This window comes from Prionailurus viverrinus, chromosome A2, assembly GCF_022837055.1.
Source record: "Prionailurus viverrinus isolate Anna chromosome A2, UM_Priviv_1.0, whole genome shotgun sequence".
Classification (NCBI taxonomy): Eukaryota; Metazoa; Chordata; class Mammalia; order Carnivora; family Felidae; genus Prionailurus; species Prionailurus viverrinus.
The window spans coordinates 157,499,604-157,523,841 of record NC_062562.1 but is presented as its reverse complement, the minus strand read 5'-3'; the positions used below and the strand labels follow the sequence as shown (position 1 = coordinate 157,523,841).

The 24,238-nt window shown below is 38.9% G+C and overlaps 2 protein-coding genes across 2 annotated transcripts; both read left to right on the top strand.

Annotated features, from left to right (window-relative positions):
• Positions 1-1,837: 1,837 nt before the first annotated feature.
• LOC125160808 (olfactory receptor 9A4-like) lies at positions 1,838-2,782 on the top strand. The gene has a single exon (XM_047850175.1). It carries the CDS (start codon positions 1,838-1,840, stop codon positions 2,780-2,782), a length of 945 nt encoding a protein of 314 aa, XP_047706131.1.
• Positions 2,783-17,059: 14,277 nt separating this feature from the next.
• On the top strand, positions 17,060-18,004 carry LOC125160807 (olfactory receptor 9A4-like). The gene has a single exon (XM_047850174.1). It carries the CDS (start codon positions 17,060-17,062, stop codon positions 18,002-18,004), a length of 945 nt encoding a protein of 314 aa, XP_047706130.1.
• The last annotated feature ends 6,234 nt before the right edge of the window (positions 18,005-24,238 follow it).

The following is a 24,238-nucleotide window of genomic DNA, read 5'->3' as shown; positions in this document are numbered from 1 at the left end:
TGGAGTTTCTGCTCAGCTCCTGTTGAGTAAGTTGCTGTGGCCCCTGTATATGCATCAGCAGTAGCCAGACAAGTTATCCAAGTCCTGGAGAGTCTGAGAAGGGTGGAGAGGCCCCTCCATGGGGGTGAGTATTTTCTCAGGGTTTTCCTCTAGGAAGGAAAGAGTAGGAGAAGATCAGATTGGAGTTCTGGGCTTGGCTACCTGTTAGAACAAAGGAGGCCCAGAGCTTAAAGAGTGGTTGAGGACATCACCGAATCCCCTCTACACAGCAGAGAGCAGATTTATTTCTCCTCTGTTCCAATGTTAAAAACAGTCACTGCTAAGATTCTTCTACATTTTTTCACCCAGTGCCCAATACACAGACATTTTAGCAATGCAGATCACTGAGCCATCCCCACAATACTGTTCTTAACCTGTTTGCCCATCATTCCAACCTTCAGAGGCTTGGAGGAGGTGGCATGAGTAAGGGAAGTGAAGAAGGGGAAATGGTAATGTGAGCCATGAAAGCAAATCAAGAAGAGTGGGCTCCACGGGGTATGGCCCGACTGCTTTAATGAGCATCAAGTACTATTTAACCATATAGCACACATCCAAGCAACCATCATGTAGGGAAATTTATCAGCATGACTTTATAGCTCAACAATACTATAGATGTAAATATAGATACAGATACAGACACAGATATAGATAGATAGATACACACATGTCCCTGCCTTCATAGAGTTTATATTCTAGTATCATAGATGAACTGTGAATACATGAAATTAGATTTCCTGTCCTTCTTCCTTGCCTTATATTTATTCCAGCATGATGAATAGACTAGCATCATAATTGTACTTACTTGTCTTGTATATAATCTGGCATCCACCCTCCCCTTGAATGTGAGCTCCATAGGGCAGGAAGTTCTGTTTGTTCTATCCACTGCTGAATTTGCTTAATGTTCAGTGAAGGAATGAAATTAGTATACATATCATATCAGGTAATAAAAAGTGCTACAAAGAATGGTAAAGTCCAAAAATGAACAAGTTATTCCTAATTGGTGTAGGGTTACTGGATAGAATCCTCTGAAGAGATGACATTTGAGTAATGGGATGAATAAAGTGAGAGGTCGAGATCCAGACATCCACAGGGGCTACTGGCCTCAGATCTATCCTTGTTAGGGACAGGTGCCACCTTTCCTCTCTCCCAACATTTTGCAAAGCACATGGGTTTAGGGAAGAATGACTCTGCCCTGGGAAATTATCTCCAGAGAGCTCCAGAGCTCTCATTTGTAGATGTTTCTGCTCTGTACCATGGAAGTTTACACTCTGGGGAGAGCAGGGGTGTTGGTCTTAGTCCGCTGCTGCTTTTCTACTACCCCAAGTTGGGTCTAGACAATACCAGTAAGGATGACGTGTAGGGTTCAATGTTCCATGATCTGACCATCACCTAGAACACTCTTATGTCATCTGCTACAGTTAACATAAGAAGAATGACACGGTCCCCGGACTGGTGTGGCTGATCAACACAGCTTCATAAGTGGTCAGTTTAAACACTCTTATCCTCTGTCCCTGGAGAGAAGGCCTATCCTGTGGTGTAAAAAGACAGAGAACGTTTCCTTATCCTCAGTAGAGATTCAGGAGTCTTCCCCTATTCCAGACAGGCAGACTTGAAGGTGATCACATTTATGTCTGACCTTGTGCAGAGCATTGCAGTCGGGGCATGTCACCAGGTTCTCAGGTTGAAAATATTTTCTCATCCTAACCTGTCTTCCTTCTCTTTGGAGAATAGGACTATGTGGCGCCATGTTACCAGTCTTTGATGTCTAGATTTTACAAGGAGCAGAAAAAAGGAGTAAATGATGAACAATCTCTCTAGTGCCACTGAGTTCTGCCTTCTAGGCTTTCCTGGGTCCCAAGAACTACACCACATTCTTTTTGCCATATTCTTTTTCTTCTACTCAGTGACATTAATGGGAAACACAGTCATCATTGTGATTGTCTGTGTGGATAAACGTCTGCAGTCCCCTATGTATTTCTTCCTTGGTCATTTGTCTGCCTTAGAGATCCTGATCACATCCATCATCATGCCCATGCTGCTTTGGGGATTGCTGCTTCCTGGGATGCACACAATATCTCTGGCTGCATGTGTCACCCAACTCTTCCTGTACCTTGCTGTGGGGACCACAGAGTTTGTCTTAGTGGGAGCGATGGCTGTGGATCGTTACGTGGCTGTCTGTAACCCTTTGAGGTACAACATCATTATGAACAGCCACACCTGCATCTGGGTGGTCATTGTGTCATGGGTGTTTGGGTTCCTCTCTGAAATATGGCCAGTCTATGCCACATTTCAGTTTACCTTCTGCAAGTCAAATCTGGTAGACCACTTTTTTTGTGAACGTGGGCAACTGCTCAAACTATCCTGTGGTGACACTCTTTTCACAGAGTTTGTTCTCTTCTTAATGGCTGTTGTCATTATCATTGGTTCGCTGACCCCAACAATAGTCTCCTACACCTACATCATCTCTACCATCCTCAAGATCCCCACAGCCTCGGGCCAGAGGAAAGCCTTCTCTACGTGTGCTTCTCACTTCACCTTTGTTGTGATCGGCTATGGCAGTTGCTTGTTCCTCTATGTGAAACCTAAGCAAACACAGGCTGCTGAGTACAACAAGATAGTTTCCCTGTTTATTTCTGTGGTAACCCCTTTCCTGAACCCTTTCATCTTCACCCTGAGGAATGACAAAGTCAAAGAGGCCCTTCGGGATGGTATGAAACGCTGCTGTCGACTGGTAAAGGATTAAATCGCTCTACATCAGTTTTGTAACAATGTCCTCAGTATACATTTTTCAGTAACCTAGAAAACCCCAGCTTTTCTCTTATCATTATTTTCCCTTCAAAAATCAGTAGTGTACAACTTATAATCAGGGCCATTGAAGAAGACATGGCAGGTAAAAAAGAAACCCATTTTCTGCCTATTAGATTCTCATTCCTCAGTTTCTGATGGTTCCCGACTTGAACCATTGAAGCCTATCCTTGGGAAGTGGGAGGATTAGGTAAAGGTAATACATACATGTTTGTATTTTTCCATAGCTCAATTAATTCGCCTACAATGCATTTTTGAAGATATATTTCTTAGTGGAGGAAGGAAGTGGGAAGAAGGGAAGGGGAGGCATCTGCCATAATAAGTACCAAGGGAGAGATGCTTACTTTGTTTCTTTATCAACTGTTGTAGAGATTTTCCTATATTTTTGTGCAATTTCTTGATGTGATGGCAATATGCACTTTAAATATTCTATGGTTCTCCTTTTCTCTGCTGGTTCTTCATGTTATCCAGGCCCCATTGCTAGTGCAAAGTACATACAATGTTATATACTCTTTGCCACAGAACCAATCTAGAGTGGAGATACGGGGATTGGAATACTTTTAGTAAGTCTTTGCGATATAAAGATATGAAATATTTTGGGACATATGGGGATTGAGACAAGTAAGAATTAAATGACTAATTATAGAGAAAGAATCCTGTGTTGTACAACTGCTTAAATCTACTATGTCTGTTGAGACTACTCCCAGACCCAGACTTTCGGCCTCATGATGCCTTTAGTTCTCTGTCTCTGAAATCCAAGTGTCTCGGGGCGCCTGGGTGGCGCAGTCGGTTAAGCGTCCGATTTCAGCCAGGTCACGATCTCGCGGTCCGTGAGTTCGAGCCCCGCGTCAGGCTCTGGGCTGATGGCTCAGAGCCTGGAGCCTGTTTCCGATTCTGTGTCTCCCTCTCTCTCTGCCCCTCCCCCGTTCATGCTCTGTCTCTCTCTGTCCCCAAAATAAATAAACGTTGAAAAAAAAAAAAACTAGCTTTGAAATCCAAGTGTCTCAGTACCCTGTCATAGATTTTCTTTATGGGGAGCATCAAAGAAATGAGAAGCTACCCTCTCAACTTGCAGCTCTTCAAGAATACAAGGCATGGTTTTATGACAATGCAAGTGTAGGGAGCTCATCATGTTGGAGGAAGGGGTTTGAAGGAAGGTGGGTTTTTAAAATTATTCTTATTTTTTATTTAAAAAAAGTTTATTTATTTTGAAAGGAGAAATTGTGTGAGTGGAAGCAGGTGCAGAAGAGAGAGGAGAGAGAGAATCCCAAGGAGTCTGTGTGCCATCAGTGACACAGTGCTGGACCTCACTACCCTGAGATTATGACCTGAGCCAAAATCAAGAATGAGACTTAACTAAGTCAGCCAGGTGCCCCAGGAAGGGTTGGTTAAATGGTAATTCTCAGCACTTCCTGGCAGCCCTGAACTGGTGGCAGATATTCAGCCACCCAGCCGTGGATGATGGTGTTCCATAGAGTTGCAGAGTACTGTGTGAGGGTGCCTTCCCATTTGGTGAAGAAAGAGAAGTCTACCAACCATGATATAGTTGATTCCACCTCATATGGGCAACATATGAGGTGTTGGGTGGGGTCTTAATCCAGCCCATGCTCTGGTAGCTAACCAATAGGTTGTAATGGGACTGCATTGACTGGAGAAAGGGTTGAAGACATACACAAAGATGTCTTCCCACCCCCAGGCTCATATCCTGAGGTCTGCCCTCGCCAGAAAAATACTATTTTTCTCCTTCAGTAATCCAGAAAGGATGCCTTTATTAATTTACACAAAGGTTTTGCACAACCTACATTGTCTCTGGGCTTGTAGAGGCAATTTAGGAGGACAGAAAAGAGAGCCTCACTGTCCTCATCGGTTTCTTTGGTTTCTGAACCTTCATCACCGATGCCTACTGCACCCTGTCCTGATCATCCTTAGTTCATCCACCACCTGTCTTCTTCTTCCTCTTTCCCCTTGTCCTTGAGCTCTCCTATTCCTCTCTTTCTCCTTTCCCTTTCTCTCTTTTCCCTTTCTGTTTGAATCAGGCTCTGACCACCCACTGCTAATGCATTTCCTATTCTTCCCCTTGTCCTCCATCAACAATTCCATTCCTTTCCTGTATCTCAGGGATGCAGTGCTCTAAACTGCTTCTCTGAATGCCCCTGACCATGAGGAAGGAAGGAAAGTTCCAGGTCTAGTGATTTGTGATGGGGCATGAAACATCTTTTGTACCAAAGGAAGGTTCTTCTGTTTGGTCTTTGATTCTGAATGAAGGAAAGTTACTGTTTATGTTAGTCTGCCTGGGCTGTCATATCAAAACACTACACATTTGGTGGTTTAAATAAGAAAAAGTTATTTCTAATAGTTCTGGAGACTTAGAAGTCTGAGTTCAAGGTTCAGGCTAATTTAGTTTTGGTGAGAACTATTCTTATGTGATGAGGCCCCCACCCATTGACCTCCTTTTAGCTTAATTACTTAAGAGTCCCCATCTCCCAAATCAGCTGCACTGGGTGTCAGCATTTCAACATATGGATTTTAAGGGAACATAAACCTTCAGTCCATTACACTGTCACTGTGCCCCTGCCCTGCAAGGCATCAACCAGAATGCCTACTCCATGTTCACACTGGGAGCTGGGAGACAGATATGTCTGCCCACTGAGGCTTAATTTCTCAACCAGCAGTTGTCTCCTACCCCCAAATGAAGTGAGATTCCTCACACCATTTCCTCACTACTATATACACTATCAAGTCTCAATAACATTTGTTCTATTTATTTTTTGTCTTTACTTTTCACAACTAAGTACACAGATAATCAATACAGATATCTAAATATAAATACGAGTAATATTCCATTCTAGATACACATCACATTTTCTTTATCCGTTCATCAGTTGAACAGTTGGGCTGTTTGCATCTTTTGGCTGGGGTAGATCATGCTGCTATAAACATCGGGGTGCTTATAGCCCTTTGATTTAGTATCTTTGTATTCTTTGGGTACATACTTAGTAGTGCACTTGCTGGATTATAGGGTAGTTCTATTTTTAACTTTTTGAGGAACCTTCATACTGTTTTCCAGAGTGGCTGCACCAGTTTGCATTCCCACCAATAGTACAAGAGGGTCCCTCTCTCTTCACATCTTCACCAACACCTGTTGTTTCTAACCTGTTTCTAACACCTGTTGATTTTAACCATTCTGACGGGTGTGATGTGACGTCTCATTGTAGTTTTGATTTGGATTTTTCTGATGATCAGTGGTGTTGAGCATCTTTTCAGCCATAAAAGAAAATGAAATCTTGCCATTTGCTATAACACGAATGGAGTATTATGCTAAGCAAAATAAGTCAGAGAAAAACAAATACTATATGATTCCACTCATATGTGGAATTTAAGAAATAAAACAAATGAGCAAAGGGGAAAAAAGGTGAATGAGAGGCAAACCAAGAAACAGACTCTTAACTCTAGAGAACAAACTGATGGTTACCAGAGGGGAGGTGGGTGGGGGGATTAAATAGGTGATGGGGATTAAAGGGCACGCTTGTGATGAGTACCAGATGTTTGTATGGAAATGTGAGTCACTAAATTGTACACCTAAAACCAATATTACACTATTTGTTACCTAATTGGAACTTAAGTAAAAAATTTAAAAAAAGGAATTAAAAAATACTCGTTATCCTAATTCACATGTAATTATCATATTCAAATCTTAGGTATAATTTGATGTATCTCAGACATGATGTGTTGCAACTTTGTAACTTATTTTAAATATGTGCCTCTTAACATACTTTGTATTCTTAGTTATACGGTCAAAGTTAAAACAAAAACAAAACTGGAGAGAAGACTACTTTTACCAGGAAGTTTTTAGTAGTTTCTGTTCAGGAAAAGTTCCTTGGTGAAAGAAAATGCTAATCCTAGATAGTGTCTGTTATATACATCTGAGAAGACATTCACTTTTTTCCTGTTTTATTTCCTACAGGTATTTCATTATATTCCTACTAAAAGTTGCATAAATATTGTTGTATAGGATACAAAGTAAAATAAGTTTTTTTCTTTAAAAAATTAAAAAAAAATGTTTACTTATTTACTGTGACACACACACGCGCAAACACACCCACGCGCGCGCGCACACACACACACACACACACACACACAGCATGGGAGGGGCAGAGGAAGAGAGAGAGAGAATCCCAAGTAGGCTCTGCTCTGTCAGCACAGAGCTCAATTGGGGGCTGTAATTCACAAATTGTGAGATTATGACCTGAGCCCAGATCAAGAGTTGGACACTTAACCAGCTGAATCATCCAGGAGTCCCTACATTTTTGTTATTTTTAAATTTTTTTTAGAGAGAGAGCAGGGGAGGGGTGCAGAGGAAGAGAGGAGAATCCCAAGCAGGTTCCACGCTCAGCACTGGAATCTGACAAGGTCTGGGTGGCATAACCCTGGGACATGATCTGAGCCCAAATCAAGAGTCCAACACTTAATGACTGAGCCACCCAGATGCCCCAAAATATGAACTATTCTAGTATAAACTAATGTTCCTTATTAGGAGATAAGGAGAAAAAAGGAGTGGTGTGTAATTAAAACTTCTATTTCTTTTGCATAGCCACTGCAAATATTTATTTTCTTTGTTCCTAATGGAAATACCTCCAATGTTTTATTAATATTGATGATACATTTTTAAAACTGAATAGGTTTGTGTGATTCCAAATTTTGCTCTTAAACATCTTTGTTATTTTGTCCTATGAACATGAGGAAGTTTTTTCAGTAAAGATGCTGAATATAACTTTTATATAATTTGATTGATTTTTATACATTGAATATCTACTGCAGAAGAAACTTTGCTGAATGCTTTGGAATCATATAGATGGAAGGAAGGTAGTATTGATTGTATACTAAGTACCTTGTAATTTCTGTATATTGTCATTCAATCCTGGCAATAAGCTGTTAGGTGAGTAGTATTGTGTTCACTTAGCAGATTAGTATATAGCAACTAAATAAGACTTTAACAGGAGCACCTGAGTAGCTCAGTCAGTTAAATGTCTGACTTTGGCTCCAGTCATGCTCTTAAGGTTCGTGAGTTCGAGGCCTGCATCGGGCTCTGTGCTGACAGCCTGGAGGCTGCTTCAGATTCTGTGTCTCCCTCTCTCTGCCCTCCCCTGCTCGTGCTCTCTCTCTCTCTCCCTCTCTTTCTCTTTCTCTCTCTCTCTCAGAATAAACATTAAAAACTTTAAATAAGACATTAAACAACTTGCCAAAATATACTCAGCCATGAGCCATATCATTTCTATCTGATTGGAGAAAAGTAAAATTCTAAGAATCCTAGTGTTCGTGTGAATTCTGATGAATAGAGCTTTTATTCATTTATTAAAAAAATTTTTTTTAACGTTTTTTAATTTATTTTTGAGACAGGGAGAGACAGAGCATGAACGGGGGAAGGGCAGAGAGAGCGGGAGACACAGAATCTGAAACAGGCTCCAGGCTCTGAGCTGTCAGCACAGAGCCCGACGCGGGGCTCGAACTCACAGACCACGAGATCATGCCCTGAGCCGAAGTCGGACGCTTAACCGACTGAGTCACCCAGGTGCCCCGATTCATTTATGATGGGAATATAAAATATTATGGCCCTGGTAATTCATAACAAACTTAGTAAGCATATGCTGTGCTTGTACACTGTGGCCTATTCTCATATGTTAATGCTTTCTTCATCTGCTTTAAGTGTCCTGATGATCTTATGAAAAAATTCTTTTTTTTATATAAATAAATGTTCATTCATTTTGAGAGAGAGAGACACACAGAGAAAGAGACAGAGAGAGACAGAGAAAGGGACAGAGGATCTAAAGGGGGCCCTGCACTGATAGCAGTGAGGAAGGGAGAGGCAGGGGGGTGGAGAGGAAATCTCAAGCTCAATGCTGTCAGTGCAGAACCCAACACAGTGCTTGATCTCATGAACCCATGAGATCATGACCTGAGTTGAAATCAAGACTTGGACGCTGAACCGATTGAGCCACCCAGGTGCCCCAATTTTTAATTTTTTGAAATAAAGGTTTATTTTATTTGTGCATAAAGTTCTCTTCTAAATTGGTAAGTTCAATAAAGAAAAATATAAATGGTTTTTGAAACTATGAAAGAGTCCAACTTGATTGAAAATTAAGAACAGAAAATTCAGCAAGAACATTTTTTGAATAACAGTTATCTTTCAGACAATGTGCTGAAAATATAGCAGGAAACATAGTGGACATGGTCTCTTCCCTGATAGAGCATATTTGGTGAAGAGATATACCATACAGAGTGAAATCACACACACACACACACACACACACACACACACACACAAGATATATAATTAAAACTGTGGATCATTCAGGAAAGAAATTGTCAGGTTGTCTTAAGTCTGGGAGTGATCTTTGAGACAATTCCTGTAAAGGTATGGGGGAGAATTTGTTTGGGCAGAGGGGAAGCTGACTGGTGATGAAGTTGCCACAGAGGCTTCAACCCCAGGAGGAACCAATCTCACCGGGAGCACTGGAGCTAGGATGGCTCTTTAGAATTGTGTTGACTTGTGTCCTTACCTCAAACACAGGAGCTGGACATTTGCACTCCTGCATCTACAGGTCATTGGGTACAGGCTACCTTAGAGGAAAGGCTATAATCTTGGTGGAGGCACTTCTGCTTAACTGAGGGCAATTTCTAAGGATAACCTCAGCTATGGGGTGGGGTGAGTACCTTGGTCCTGAGGGAGGTCTGGGGAAGGCACATAGCATCTACTACAAGGGTATTTGGAGAACACCTGACAGGGAACCTGAATATGTCTGTGGAGGTTAGGGAAAGCCCCTATAAGAAAGGATCATAGGGTGCTCAGTGGCTCAGTTGGCTAAGCATCCAACTTCAGCTCAGGTCATGATATCACAGTTTGTGGGTTTGAGTCTGGCATTGGGCTCTGTGCTGATAGCTCAGAGCCTCCTTTGGATTCTGTGTCTCCCTGTCTCTTGGCCCCTTCCCCGTTTGTGCTCTCTTCTCTCAAAGAGATTATTTATAATAACTCTCAAAGAATTATTGAATAAATAAACATTTTTTAAAAAGTTAAAAAAATAAAGTGATCATTAACTGATGTGTGGCATGAACAAGGCAAAGCTGGGTGGGAATGGAGTGAGCACATTAAGAGTGCATTAAGAGCATGCACTAAAGCCCTTGAAAGAACTAAAAGAATGTCAGTGCTGCCGGACAGCATGGGGTGAAGGAAGGGAAACACAGACGACATTAGAGAAAAGCATTTCTAGAAATCATATAGATCCTTACAGCACTCGGGACAGTGACCAATGAGCAGTGAGAAGGTTTTAATCAGGGGAGAGACCTGATGCAATCTGTATCTTAAAAGATCACTCAAGCAGTTATGGGGAGAACAGAGTAGAAAGAGGGAAGTGATGGCAGACGTGAAGGTCAGTTAGCAGACTTTTGAGGCAGGCAAGTAAGGATAATTTTCTCTCATCCCTTCTTTTGTGGGCAGGCATTCAGCACTTGGGGTAATAACCCTATCTGTCCTCCTAGATCATCAAGGTGGCTCTTTCTTTCTCTGGTCCATGTTGACTTCTCCTCTTGCCTGTGTCTCCAGTGTGCTTATGTGGAATATGGAAAAAATATAGACATGGAATGGCCTTCAGGTTTGGCCAACTTTGAGTTTGGGCAGTCACCAGCTTTACTCACATAAACAATCCAGTAATCAAGGGTAACTTTAGGTACCGAGTCTGGTGTGGTCTATGAGTGCCCATGATGTTATCTGGAAAGAGCTGATTCTGACAAAAAGTTTAGCTTTGCAGAGGAGTTCCATGACCAAAGGTAATGAGTGGAGAGCCTCAGCAGGAGGCTGAGAGGCTCAGTGCATCATTACAAGGCTCAAGGACTAGCTCAGTTTCTGCTCCTTGCCCCTTCACTTTGGGCAAGGTAGAGATTCTGAAAGAGAGGTCAGACATCCTGTACCTCACTGCCCTGATATTTCAGAAGAGAAAACCAAAGCCAGAGAGTTGAACACTCACACACCGAATTGAATATAACATAGCTAGTGGGTATGAAAAGGAATTAGCATTCAGGTTCCTGATTCTAATCTCAATAGTTTATCCACGATTGTTCACTATCTTGAGATCCTTTAACTTTCACCAAAGACGAATATTTTAAAATTGTGCTCTCATGTTATAAGCTTTACTGGTGGTTTATATCTGTCATCCATTTTATAAACTAAAGTTTGTTTGTAAACTTAAGAGGTGCTTGCCGAAAGTTACTCAAAAAGGTGATAGAACGTGGTCAAAGAGAACATCTGTTTGGAGAATGGTCTGGAAATTACTTGTTACATTCTGACATCCATTAGGGTTAGTTAAGCCTGGTCTTCACCTTGTGTTCTTTTAACTTTCCCCATCCTCACACCTAATCCACAACCATATTCGGCATACCTTACTTTGTCTACCTATTCTGTTTAGCCCTCAGTTATATAGTTTATACTTAATATAACTTTATACTTCACTTAACCTTACCTCATTTTCTACCCATCAATCCCCTAATGATGAGCCCTCTCCTGTTATAGTTTGGATTTATTTTAAAAATATTTTCAACATTTTTAATGCTAATTTTCATACAATAATGTAGCCATTTGATGTGTAAATTTCAGTGAGTTTTAACGAATCTATACATACATGTAGCTATCACAACCAAATAATAAAATATGTTCATCACCCTAAAGGTTTCTTTGTGTTCCTTTTGAATAAATCTCCATTTTCATTCCTAACCTCAGGCTGTTTTCTGTTATTATAGATCAGATTTTTTGTTTCTTGAGCTTATTAATGAAATAATAATATTTATGTCAGGATTCTTTTGCTTACTGTAGCCCTGTACAGAATTATCCATGATGGTGCATCTATCAATAGATTTTTATTTCTGAGTAGTGTTCCACTGTATGAATGTACCATTTATCCATTCGCTTATTAATCATCACTTGGGTTTTTCAAGTTTATTGTGAATAAAATTGCATTCATGAAGATGTCTTTTGTGGATGTGTTTTCTTATAGCTTGGGAAAATATCTAAGAGTGAAGTTGAATTATGGCTTTGTAGGGTAAGTGTATGTTTACTTGTTGTTGTTTATATCACCAGCAGTGTATGAAAGATCCAGTTTCTCCACACCTTCACCAACACTTCATGTGGTCAAAATCAATTAAAGATATATGTTGGCATTTGTGTCTGAATTCTCTATTCTATTTTATTGGTTTATATGTCTGTTGATCTAATCATAGTATGTAAGTAAAATAGTGTTTTGATTACTGTAACTTAAATTAAGTTGTAAATAAGGTATTGTGAGCCTCCCACCTTTTTTGTTCTTTTTCAAAATTCTTTTGGCTCTTCTTAGTTCTTCATAGTTGCATAGAAATCTTAGAGTCAGCTTTTCAATATTAAAATAAAAACTTCCTGGGATTTTGAGCGACACTTTATTGAACCTAGAGACAAATTAAAAAAAGGCATTTAAACAAAATTCAAGCTTCTGATTTGTGAAAATACAATGTTAATTTATTTAGGTATTTCTCAATTTATATCAGCAATGTTTTATAGTTTCACGTGTATAGTCATGTACAATTTGTTGAATTAATCTCTTAGTTTTTCATGGTTTTGCATCTTATAGTTTAAAATTTTTATTTTCATTTCTAGTTTCTTGCTAGTATGTAGCAATATAATAGATTTTTGTATATTGAGGCCTTTATCCTGTGGCCTTGGTAATCACCTTTTATTTCTAGAAGGTGTTCCTTTTTTTTTTTTTTGCAGATCTCTTAGGATTTTCTGCATATTGGATTATGTACTCTACAAGTATTTTTTTCTTTATTTGCTAACTGTATGCTTTTAATTTCATTTTCTTGCCTTATTGCATTAGCTAGGATGTCCAGTTTAATGTTGAATAGAAGTGGTGAGAACAGATATCGTTGCCTTCCTCCCTATCTTGGAGGAAGAAATTAGGTCTTTCATCATTAGGTTTCATGTTACCATTATGTTTTTGGTGGACTCTATTTATGAATTTAAAGAAGGGCCCACTTGGGGCACCTGGGTGGCTCAGTCGGTTAAGCATCCAACTTCAGCTCAGGTCATAATCTCATGGTTGGTGGGTTTGAGCCCTGTGTTGGACTCTGTGCTGATAGCTCAGGCCCTGGAGCCCACTCCGGATTCTGTGTCTCCCTCTCTCTCTGCCCCTCCCATGCTCACTCTGTGTCTGTCTCTCTCTCTCAAAAATAAATAAACATTAAAATATTTAAAAAAATAAAAAATAATAAGATCCCATTTGTTCCTAGTTTGATCAGAGTTTTTCATCAGTGGATGTTGATTTTAGTGAAATGCCTTCTCTGCTCCCATTTAAGTGACCATGTGGTTTTTCTCTTTATTTCTGTTCATATGATGAATTATATTGATTAATCTCCTAATGTTAACCCAATCTTGCATATCTGGAGTAAAATCATCCCTTTGTTATGGCACATTATTCTCTTTAAGTATTTCTGGATTTTATTTTCTCATATTTTACTAAGGATTTTTTCTTTCATATTCAAAAGGGATCTTAGTTTCCTTTTCTTTCAGTGTCCTTGGTCCTTGGTATCAAGATTTAATTCTGACTTCATAAGATTAATGAGCACTGTTCCCTTGCACTCAATTTTCTGGAAATTCTGTGTAGAATTGGAGATAATTCTTCCTTAAAAAATTGATAGAATATACCAGTAAAGCCATTTGAAGCTATAGTTTTCTGTATGGGAGAATTTATATAATGAATTCAATTATTTTCCATATTTAAGAATACTTAGGAAATGTGTTTAATTTCTTTTGAGTCAGTTATGGTAATTTTTATCTTGCAAACATTTCAATAGGTTTTCCAATTGATTTCCCATGTGAGGTATCTTAATATTGTTCTCTTCAATTTTAAATGAATTTTCATTAGATCATTGTTAGTAGTAGATCAGGAAATCAAGAGTGCTCTTATCACACAGTCTTAGTGTCAGTGTGAATCAATCCAAAATCTTTGGTGTATAATTTGGTGTTAATAGAAACCAATACCTTCAGTGTATTTCCCTTTTAACCTAAAAGTGTCCAGTGTAGGGGTTTATTTCAGAAATATCAACATGTATAGACTTATAAATGTATAGGGATGTTTATACAATCATTTTTCACAATAAATGTAAACAAGAGCAAACAATGATCAACAGAGGGCTAACTAATAAAGAATGGGTCATCCATATAATGGAGCACTGCAGAAAGAAAAAAGTGGTCAGCATGTGTAGATTTGGAGGACTATCTTTTATATATTGTTAACTGAGAGAGAAAAGGTTTCAAAATAGATTTTCACAGGATTTTCTATAAAGAATATGCAGATACATACTTATAAATTTTTTCTAATATTATATGGCAATCTAGTTGGGCTTGGCAACATCAGAAATGGGAAGGAAGATTATTCCCAAATTATACCCTTCTGCATCTATTGACACTCTCAGACTTAACAGGTATACTTCAAATGAAATCCCAAATCCAGTTAAATGGTTGTAGCTGCCATTTTTTCTGTCTCGCTCTAGCATAAAGCAGACTTACAATTTACATTTGTCAGTTGGTTCAGGTTGTAAATATAACTGCCTACATTGGCTGTCCTTATGCTGTCCCGACTTTGAAGTGCCCAGCTGGCAAACATGGACACACCATAGAAATAAATGTAAGAATCTTGCTTGAATGCATACAGATGCATGTGTGTTCAGAAGAGTGGAAACCTGAGACAGTAGCAGAGAGTGAAGTACAATTTGGGGGCAGAAACTCTCCCCAGTTTTCTGGAAGGTCCTCAGAGTTAGGAGCAGGAGTCTCTCTATGAAATGAGTGAAGGAGGAAACAGGCTTTGTAGGGGATTTCTGGTGAAGTTAAGGCTTTGACTGAGACCAATATGCATGCTTTTAGGATATTGGTGCACATTTTAGATGTCAATTGTAATGTGTCCTATTGGGGGTTAGGGGATGATTTTTTCTCTGAATAGCTAAGAGAATCGGAGAAGAGTCTAGGATATAGGGCAGAAGGGGTAATCTGCTTAGAGTCTGAGATGTCTCTTGAATCCTAGACTTGGGGCCTTTGAGGAGGCAGTTTTGGTATTGAAAGCCTGTGATTGGTGAGATTTCAGGTTTCTTCATTAAGCAAAAAGTTTCAAAAGTTCTGACACTTAATTGGTCAAAAAAGGGAATAACTAAAAGTTTGTTCTGCTTTCCACAGTCTGATTGCTTAGGGACGCCCTGAACCTGGGCTAATTAAGAACAGGTACCTCAGTGACTAAGTCCCCTTGGGAAGGGGGTAGTGGGAGGGAAGGAGAGAGAAAGAGACCCTCAGTTCCCACAATGCTGTCATTTCTGGAGTTTCTGCTCAGCTCCTGTTGAGTAAGTTGCTGTGGCCCCTGTATATGCATCAGCAGTAGCCAGACAAGTTATCCAAGTCCTGGAGAGTCTGAGAAGGGTGGAGAGGCCCCTCCATGGGGGTGAGTATTTTCTCAGGGTTTTCCTCTAGGAAGGAAAGAGTAGGAGAAGATCAGATTGGAGTTCTGGGCTTGGCTACCTGTTAGAACAAAGGAGGCCCAGAGCTTAAAGAGTGGTTGAGGACATCACCGAATCCCCTCTACACAGCAGAGAGCAGATTTATTTCTCCTCTGTTCCAATGTTAAAAACAGTCACTGCTAAGATTCTTCTACATTTTTTCACCCAGTGCCCAATACACAGACATTTTAGCAATGCAGATCACTGAGCCATCCCCACAATACTGTTCTTAACCTGTTTGCCCATCATTCCAACCTTCAGAGGCTTGGAGGAGGTGGCATGAGTAAGGGAAGTGAAGAAGGGGAAATGGTAATGTGAGCCATGAAAGCAAATCAAGAAGAGTGGGCTCCACGGGGTATGGCCCGACTGCTTTAATGAGCATCAAGTACTATTTAACCATATAGCACACATCCAAGCAACCATCATGTAGGGAAATTTATCAGCATGACTTTATAGCTCAACAATACTATAGATGTAAATATAGATACAGATACAGACACAGATATAGATAGATAGATACACACATGTCCCTGCCTTCATAGAGTTTATATTCTAGTATCATAGATGAACTGTGAATACATGAAATTAGATTTCCTGTCCTTCTTCCTTGCCTTATATTTATTCCAGCATGATGAATAGACTAGCATCATAATTGTACTTACTTGTCTTGTATATAATCTGGCATCCACCCTCCCCTTGAATGTGAGCTCCATAGGGCAGGAAGTTTTGTTTGTTCTATCCACTGCTGAATTTGCTTAATGTTCAATGAAGGAATGAAATTAGTATACATATCATATCAGGTAATAAAAAGTGCTACAAAGAATGGTAAAGTCTAAAAATGAACAAGTTATTCCTAATTGGTGTAGGGTTAGATAGAATCCTCTGAAGAGATGACATTTGAGTAATGGGATGAATAAAGTGAGAGGTCGAGATCCAGACATCCACAGGGGCTACTGGCCTCAGATCTATCCTTGTTAGGGACAGGTGCCACCTTTCCTCTCTCCCAACGTTTTTCAAAGCACATGGGTTTAGAGAAGAATGATTCTTCCCTGGGAAATTATCTCAAGTTCTATAGTTCTCATTTATAGATGTTTCTGCTCTGTACCATGGAAGTTTACACTCTGGGGAAAGCAGGGGTGTTGGTCTTAGTCCTCTGCTGCTTTTCTACTGCCCCACAATAAGTCTAGACAGCACTAGTAAGGATGAGGCACAGGGTTCAATATTCCATATTTTGAACATCACCTAGAACACCTTTCTATCATCTGTTACAATTAACATAAGAGGAAATGGCACAATCCCAGGCCTGGTGTGGCTGATCAACACAGCTTCACAAGTGGCCAGTTTAACACTCTTATCCTCTGTCCCCTGAGAGAAGGCATATCCAGTGGTGTAAAAAAACAAGAAAGGGTTCTTATCCTCTATAGAGATGAAGGAGTCTTCATCTTCAAGACAGGTGATCTTCAGGTAGATTGGAGGTCACCACATTGAGGTGTGGCCTTGTGCAGAGCATTGCAGTCAGGGCTTTTCACCTGGTCTTCAGGTTGAAGATAGTTTCTCATCCTAACCTGTCTTCCTTCTCTTTGGAGAACAGGACCATGTGGAGCCATGTTACCAGTCTTCGAGCTCTAGGTTTCACAAAAACAGAAACAAGGAGTAAATGATGAACAATCTCTCTGGTGCCACTGAGTTCTGCCTTCTAGGCTTTCCTGGGTCCCAAGAACTACACCACATTCTTTTTGCCATATTCTTTTTCTTCTACTCAGCAACATTAATGGGAAACACAGTCATCATCGTGATTGTCTGTGTGGATAAACGTCTGCGGTCCCCTATGTATTTCTTCCTTGGTCATCTCTCTGCCTTGGAGATGTTAGTTACAACTATTATCATGCCTGTGATGCTTTGGGGATTGCTGCTCCCTGGGATGCAGACAATATCTCTGGTTGCATGTGTCACCCAGCTCTTCCTGTACCTTGCTGTGGGGACCACAGAGTTCGCATTACTGGGAGCGATGGCTGTGGATCGTTACGTGGCTGTCTGTAACCCTTTGAGGTACAACATCATTATGAACAGCCACACCTGCATCTGGGTGGTCATTGTGTCATGGGTGTTTGGGTTCCTCTCTGAAATATGGCCAGTCTATGCCACATTTCAGTTTACCTTCTGCAAGTCAAATCTGGTAGACCATTTTTTCTGTGACCGAGGGCAACTGCTCAAACTATCCTGTGGTGACACTCTTTTCACAGAGTTTGTTCTCTTCTTAATGGCTGTTGTCATTATCATTGGTTCGCTGACCCCAACAATAGTCTCCTACACCTACATCATCTCTACCATCCTCAAGATCCCCACAGCCTCGGGCCAGAGGAAAGCCTTCTCTACGTGTGCCTCTCACTTCATCTTTGTTGTGATTGGCTATGGAAGCTGCTTGTTCCTGTTTGTAAAACCTAAGCAAACACAGGCTGCTGAGTACAACAAGATAGTTTCCCTGTTTATTTCTGTGGTAACCCCTTTCCTGAACCCTTTCATCTTCACCCTGAGGAATGACAAAGTCAAAGAGGCCCTTCGGGATGGTATGAAACGCTGCTGTCGACTGGTCAAGGATTGATTCTTCTATGTCAATTTTGTTTGGAAACACAGTAATCATTGGGGATTATTAAGTAACCTAGAAAACCCTAATTCCTCTCTTATCATTATCATCCTTTCAGAAGCAAATGGTATGTACAGTTTCCAGTCAGGCCATGGAAGAAGACAAAGAAGATGAAAATGAAACCCATCTGTGCTCACTAGAATCTCATTCATCAGTTCCTGCTGCTTCCACTATTGAACTATGGAAGCATATCTTTGGGAAGTGGGAGGAAGTAGAGAAAAGAAACACATATATTTTTGTAGCAATCTATAGCTCAGTTAATTCGCTTATAATCCCTTTCTCAAAATGTGTATCCTGATGGAGGAAGGATATGGGAGAAGGCTAAGGGTGAAGGTCTGGAATAATTAGAGTACCAAGGAAGAGAAGCTCACTTTTGTTGTTGTTGTCACCATTGTTAAATGTTGTAGACTTTTTCTATATTTTGTCCAATTTCTTGACAAGATCGCCACATGTATTTTAAATATTGTGTTTCTCTCTTACTCTTGTCGTTTATCGTGCGGTTTATTCTGGTCCCATTCTACTGCAAAGTAAATAAAATGTTATATACATTTTTTTTTGCCACAGAAGCAACCTAGATTGGTGAGATGGGGATTGGAATACTTTTTTTTTTTCAGTAAATCTTTGTGAAGTAAATATATGAAATATTTTGGATGTTTGGGAATTGAGACAAATAAGAATTAAATGACTAATTCTACAGAGAATTAGCATTTTACAGCTGCTTAAATCAACTATTTCTAGTGAGACTGCTCCCAGACCCAGACTTCAGGCTTCATGATGCCTTTATTTCTTTGTCTCCCAAATCCATGTGTATTAGTACCTTTCCATAGATCTTCTCTGTGGGGAGCATCAAAGGAATGAGAAGCTACCCTCTTAACTCACAGTCCTTCAGGAATTCCAGGGCATGGCTATTTAGCAATGCAGTTGTAGGATATTCATAATGTTTGAGGAAGGGATTTGATGGAAGGTGTTGATTAAATGATAACACTCAGCACCTGAACTGAGTGGATATATTGAGACACCCAGCACTGGATGATGGTGTTCCATAGGTTTGCAAAGAGTGCTGTGTGGGGATGCCTTCCATTTGATGAGGACAAGGAAGACCACCACATATGACCTAGTTGATTTCATCTCATATGGGCACTAGATGAGGTGTTAAGTGGGGCCTTAATCCAAGCCATGTTCTGCTAGCCAACCAGTGGGTTGTAATGGGACCTCATTGGCTAGAGAAAGGGCTGAAGGTTGTCACAAAGGTATTCACCCACATCCACATTCATTTTCTGAGGTCTGTCAGTTTTTTCTCCTTCAGTAATGCAGAAAGGATGCCTTTTCTAATTTGTACAAAGGCTTTTCATAGCACAAGAATAGGAAATTTTATATATTTTTGGTGGGAATATAAAATATTTTGGTCCAAGTAATTAGACAGTAGGAAACTTAGTAAACATATGCTGTACATATATAATATTGCCTATTCTCAAATCTGTTGATTCTTTTTTCAGCTTTATTGAGTCTACTGATGAGCTTATGAAAGGAGTTCTTTTCCCCTCATGCAGTATTTTTTAGTTTATAATATCTTCCTTTGATTCTTTCTTACAGTTTTTATTTCTCTACTGAAAACCCTTCTTGTTTACGCATGTTGGTCACCTTTTCCACTACATCATTTTACATATTAATCCTAGTTACATTACTTTTACGGAAGTCAATATTTACTAGTATAATATTTATTTATTTATTTATTTGGATTATAGTACTCTTTATTTTTAAATTGAAGTGCAATTAACATACATTACACTAGTTACAGATGTATGGTGTATTGTTTCAACTATTCTATACATTACTCAGTGTTTACCACAATAAGTGTAGTCAGCATACAACATTGCTACAATATGATTGACTATTCCCTATGCTGTGCTTTTCATCTTGGTGCTTACTTCATAACTGAAAGTCTGTACTTTTTAATCCTGTTTATCTATTACACCCATCTCCCAACCCGCCTCCCTCTGGCAAATACCAATTAGTTCTGTACTGAGTTTTTTTGGCTTGTTTGTTTTGTTTTGTTCATTTGTTATGTTTTTTAAGACTCCACATATAAGTAAAATCATATGGTATTTGTCCTTCAATGTCTGACTTACTTCACTTAGTATATATTACTTTCTAGGTCCATCAATACTGTCTCAAATGGCAAGAGCTTATTTTTTAACGAATGAGTACCATTCCATTTTACACACACACACACACACACACACACACACCCATATATACATTTATCCATTCAATTATTAGTAGACACTTAGGTTGCTTTCATATCTTGGCTATTGTAAATAATGATGTAATAAACATAAGAGTGCATGTATCTTTTCTAATTAGTGTTTTCATTTTCTTTGGGTAAATATCCAGTAGTAGAATTACTGTATCATATGGTATTTCTATTTTTATTTTTTTTGAGAAAACTCCATACTGTTTTCTACAGGGGGTGCACCAATTTACATTCCCACCGATTGTGCACAAGGATTTCTTTTTCTTCACATCTTTGCCAACACTTGTTATTTCTTGTATTTTTTAACTTTGACCATTTTGACAGGCATGAGGTGATATCTCGTTGTAGGTTTGATTTGCATTTCCCTGATGATGAATGATATGGAGCATCATTTCATGTGTCTATTTGCTATCTGTAAGTCTTCTTTGGAAAAATGTCTATTCAGGACCTTTCCCTATTTTTAAACTGGATTATTTGTGGGTTTTTTTTTTGCTCTTCAGTTGTATTGTTTTTAAATAATAATTTAATAATAATTTTAATTTTAAATCATAACTCTTATCAATATATCATTTGCAACTATCTTCTCTCATTCAGTGGGTTGCCTTTACATTTTCTTGGTGGTTTTCTTCACTGTGCAAAAGCTTTCTTATTTATTTATTTATTTATATTTTTAATTAATTTTTTTATTTTAAAAAATTATTTATTTTTTAATTTACACCCAAGTTAGTTAGCATATAGTGTAACAATGATTTCAGGAGTAGATTCCTTAATGCCTCTTACCCATTTAGCCCATCCCCCCTCCCTCAACCCCTCCAGCAACTCTCTGTTTGTTCTCTATATTTAAGAGTCTTTTATGTTTTGTATCCCTCCCTGTTTTTATATTATTTTTGCTTCCCTTCCCTTATGTTCATCTGTTTTGTATCTTAAAGTCCTCATATGAGTGAAGTCATATGATATTTGTCTTTAAAGACTTTTTATTTTGATATCTTTGATTATTTTCATTTTAAAGTTTAAAACTTCTAAAAGTTCATTTTTTTTGATGATGCTCTATGACTTGCCATGTACATCTTAATTTAGAATTCACTTCAGATGTATACTAACAATGCCAGTTAGCTAGGGAAACATTACTCCTATGTAGCTCTCTCCCCTCCTTTTCTTACTGTTCTTACAGTGTCTATATAGTTGCAAGCTTAGCAATACATTGTTACAATTATTACTTTATATTTTTTAATTTAAAACCTTTTTTACTTTATATATATTTTAAAGAACATGGAAGAAGAAAGAAAAGCAAGTATATATTTATAGCATTTGTTGTATTGTCCTCATTTACCTTTTCTGGTACTCTTAACTTTTTCCTCAGATTCAAGGTGCCATTTGGTGTCATTTTCTTTCTCCAGAACAGCTCTGCCTCTATCCACCTCCTTTGTGCTATTATTGGCAAATGTATTACATTTGTTTATGTTATCTATTCAACAATACAACTATTTACTTATTTTTTAATACAATTGCTTTTTAAATTAGTTAATAGTCAGAGAAAGACAGATATCACATTTTTCACTCATATGTGGAACTTGAGAAACTTAATAGAAGACCATGGGAGAAGGGAAGGGGGAAAATAGTTACAAACAGAGACAGAGGGAGGCAAACCATAAGAGACTCTTAAAGACAGAGAACAAACTGAGGGTTGATGGGGGGGGCGGTAGGGGAAGATGGATGGTGGGCATTGAGGAGGGCACTTGTTGGGATGAGCACTGGGTGTTGTATGTAAGTGATGAATCACGGGAACCCACCTCCAAAACCAACAGCACACTCTATATACTGTATGTTAGCCAACTTGACAATAAATTATATTAAAATAAATCAGTTAATAGAAGGCAGGGGAAGAAATATACATTTATACTGTCTTACATCATTACAGAATTACCCTTACCAATGCTGTTTCTTTGCATGTATATGGATTCTAATTACTTCCTGGGGTCATTTGCTTTTAGTTGGAAGAGATTTCTTCAGTATTTCTTATAAGAGGGGTCTGTTTTAGTTTATCTGGCAATGTCTCTTTTTGACTTTCATTTTTGAAAGATAGTTTTTCTGGATAGAAGATTCTTGGTTGACTATTTATTTACTTTTTTATTTATTTTTATTTAAATATGGCTTGCACACAATGTTATATTAATTTCAGGTGTACGACATAGTTATTGACCATACTTTCTTCTTTCAGCACTCTGACTGTATCATCCCATTGCCTTCTGGTCTTAAATGTTTCAGTGAGAAGTCAAGCATTTAACCTTATTGGGGTCCTCTTTTCCCTGAGATGTCTTTCTTTTACTGGTTTGAATTTTTTTCTATGCCTTTTAGAAAATGCACTATTGTGTTTTAGTTTGTGGATTTCATTGAATTTAATTTACTTGGGTTTCATTGAACCTTTGTGGATGTGTATATTAATGGTATTAAAATTTAGAAAATAACTATCATTTCCTTAAATATTTTTTACTATCCTTTGTGTCTCTTCTATGCTTCTAGTGCTCCCATTGCATATATGTTGGTGACCTTAATGGAGTCCCATATTTCTCTGAGGCTCTGTTCCTTTTTTCTTCATTATTTTTTTCTTTCTGTTCTTTTTGTTGCATAATTCCTATTTATTTGTCTTCAATTTATTAATTTATTTTTCTATCAGTTAAAAATCTACTATTGAGCTCTTCTACTGAATTTTGAGAGAGAGAGAGAGAGATAAAGAGAGTGAGAGCACAGGGGAGGGCAGAGAGAGACAGAGAGGGAGAGGGAGAATCTTAAGCAGGCTCCACACTGTCAGCACAGAGCCTGACGTGGGGCTTGTTCTCACAAACCATGAAATTGTGACCTGACACTTAACCAGCTGAGCCACTTAAGTGCCCCATCTTCTCTTCTCTTCCACTGAATTTTTAATTTCACTTATGCTTTTCAAGTCTTGAATTTCCACTTGATTTTCTTTTTAAATTTTGATCTCTTTGTATATATTCTCTATGTGGAGAAGCTTTAGCAACATATCTTCCTTTTCTTCCTTAAGCATTTTTTTCCCTTTGGTTGTTTGAACATATTTTTATGGCTACTTTCGTATTTATAATGGCTACTTTGAAGTCTTTTGACTATAAAATGTGATATCTGGGCCCTCAACAAGCAGCTTCTGTTGTGTGCCTTTTGTATTGTGTATATGTCGTACTTTGTTTCTTTGCATGTCTTGTAATTTTTCATTGAAAACTAGACATTTTAGATATTATACGAAAACACTCTGGATGCTGGTATCCCACCTCAGGGGCTTGTTGATACACTTTACTTGTTGGTTTGTTTAGTATCCTGGCTGGACTACTTTAGTCCATTTCTCTGGCACTGTGTACACTCTGGGGTCACTCCTTAGAGGCCACAGTCTTCACCATATGCACAACCTCCCTAATGTAACAGTGGTTTTAACAGGACTCTCTTTGACTCTCTCTTTCCCTTATCACACCTAGTTGTTAGGCTGTACTGATTGCTGGCTAATTCTTCTACTGTTTTTGACAATGTTCTGAGGCATAAATTGCTCCATAGTTGGATTCAACTAACTTAAGATTCCTTTACAGAGGTAATTTTTGAGGTCAGAGTTTGACATTTATTCTGACCCCAGGGAGGTATTTCTTAGCTGTCTCTTTCTCCATTTCTGTTAAACTAGCTGCTCTATACTTTTCTTTGTATCCCTTTATGAAGTTACCACACTCCTCCTTTGCTCACCACCAAAACCTTTATTGTTTTTGAAAGTACTCTAAAGCTTGAACTTCCCCACACTGTTTCACATAGTTCCTTCAGAGCTAGCTGTCCCCTGGGAAAAATATCTGGGACATGACTCTGTAGCTGGGATTGAGGAAAGTGGTGCAGTTTTTTCCAAGTGATACCCCTGCTTCAGTTTCAGGGTGATGGGGCAGTAGCAA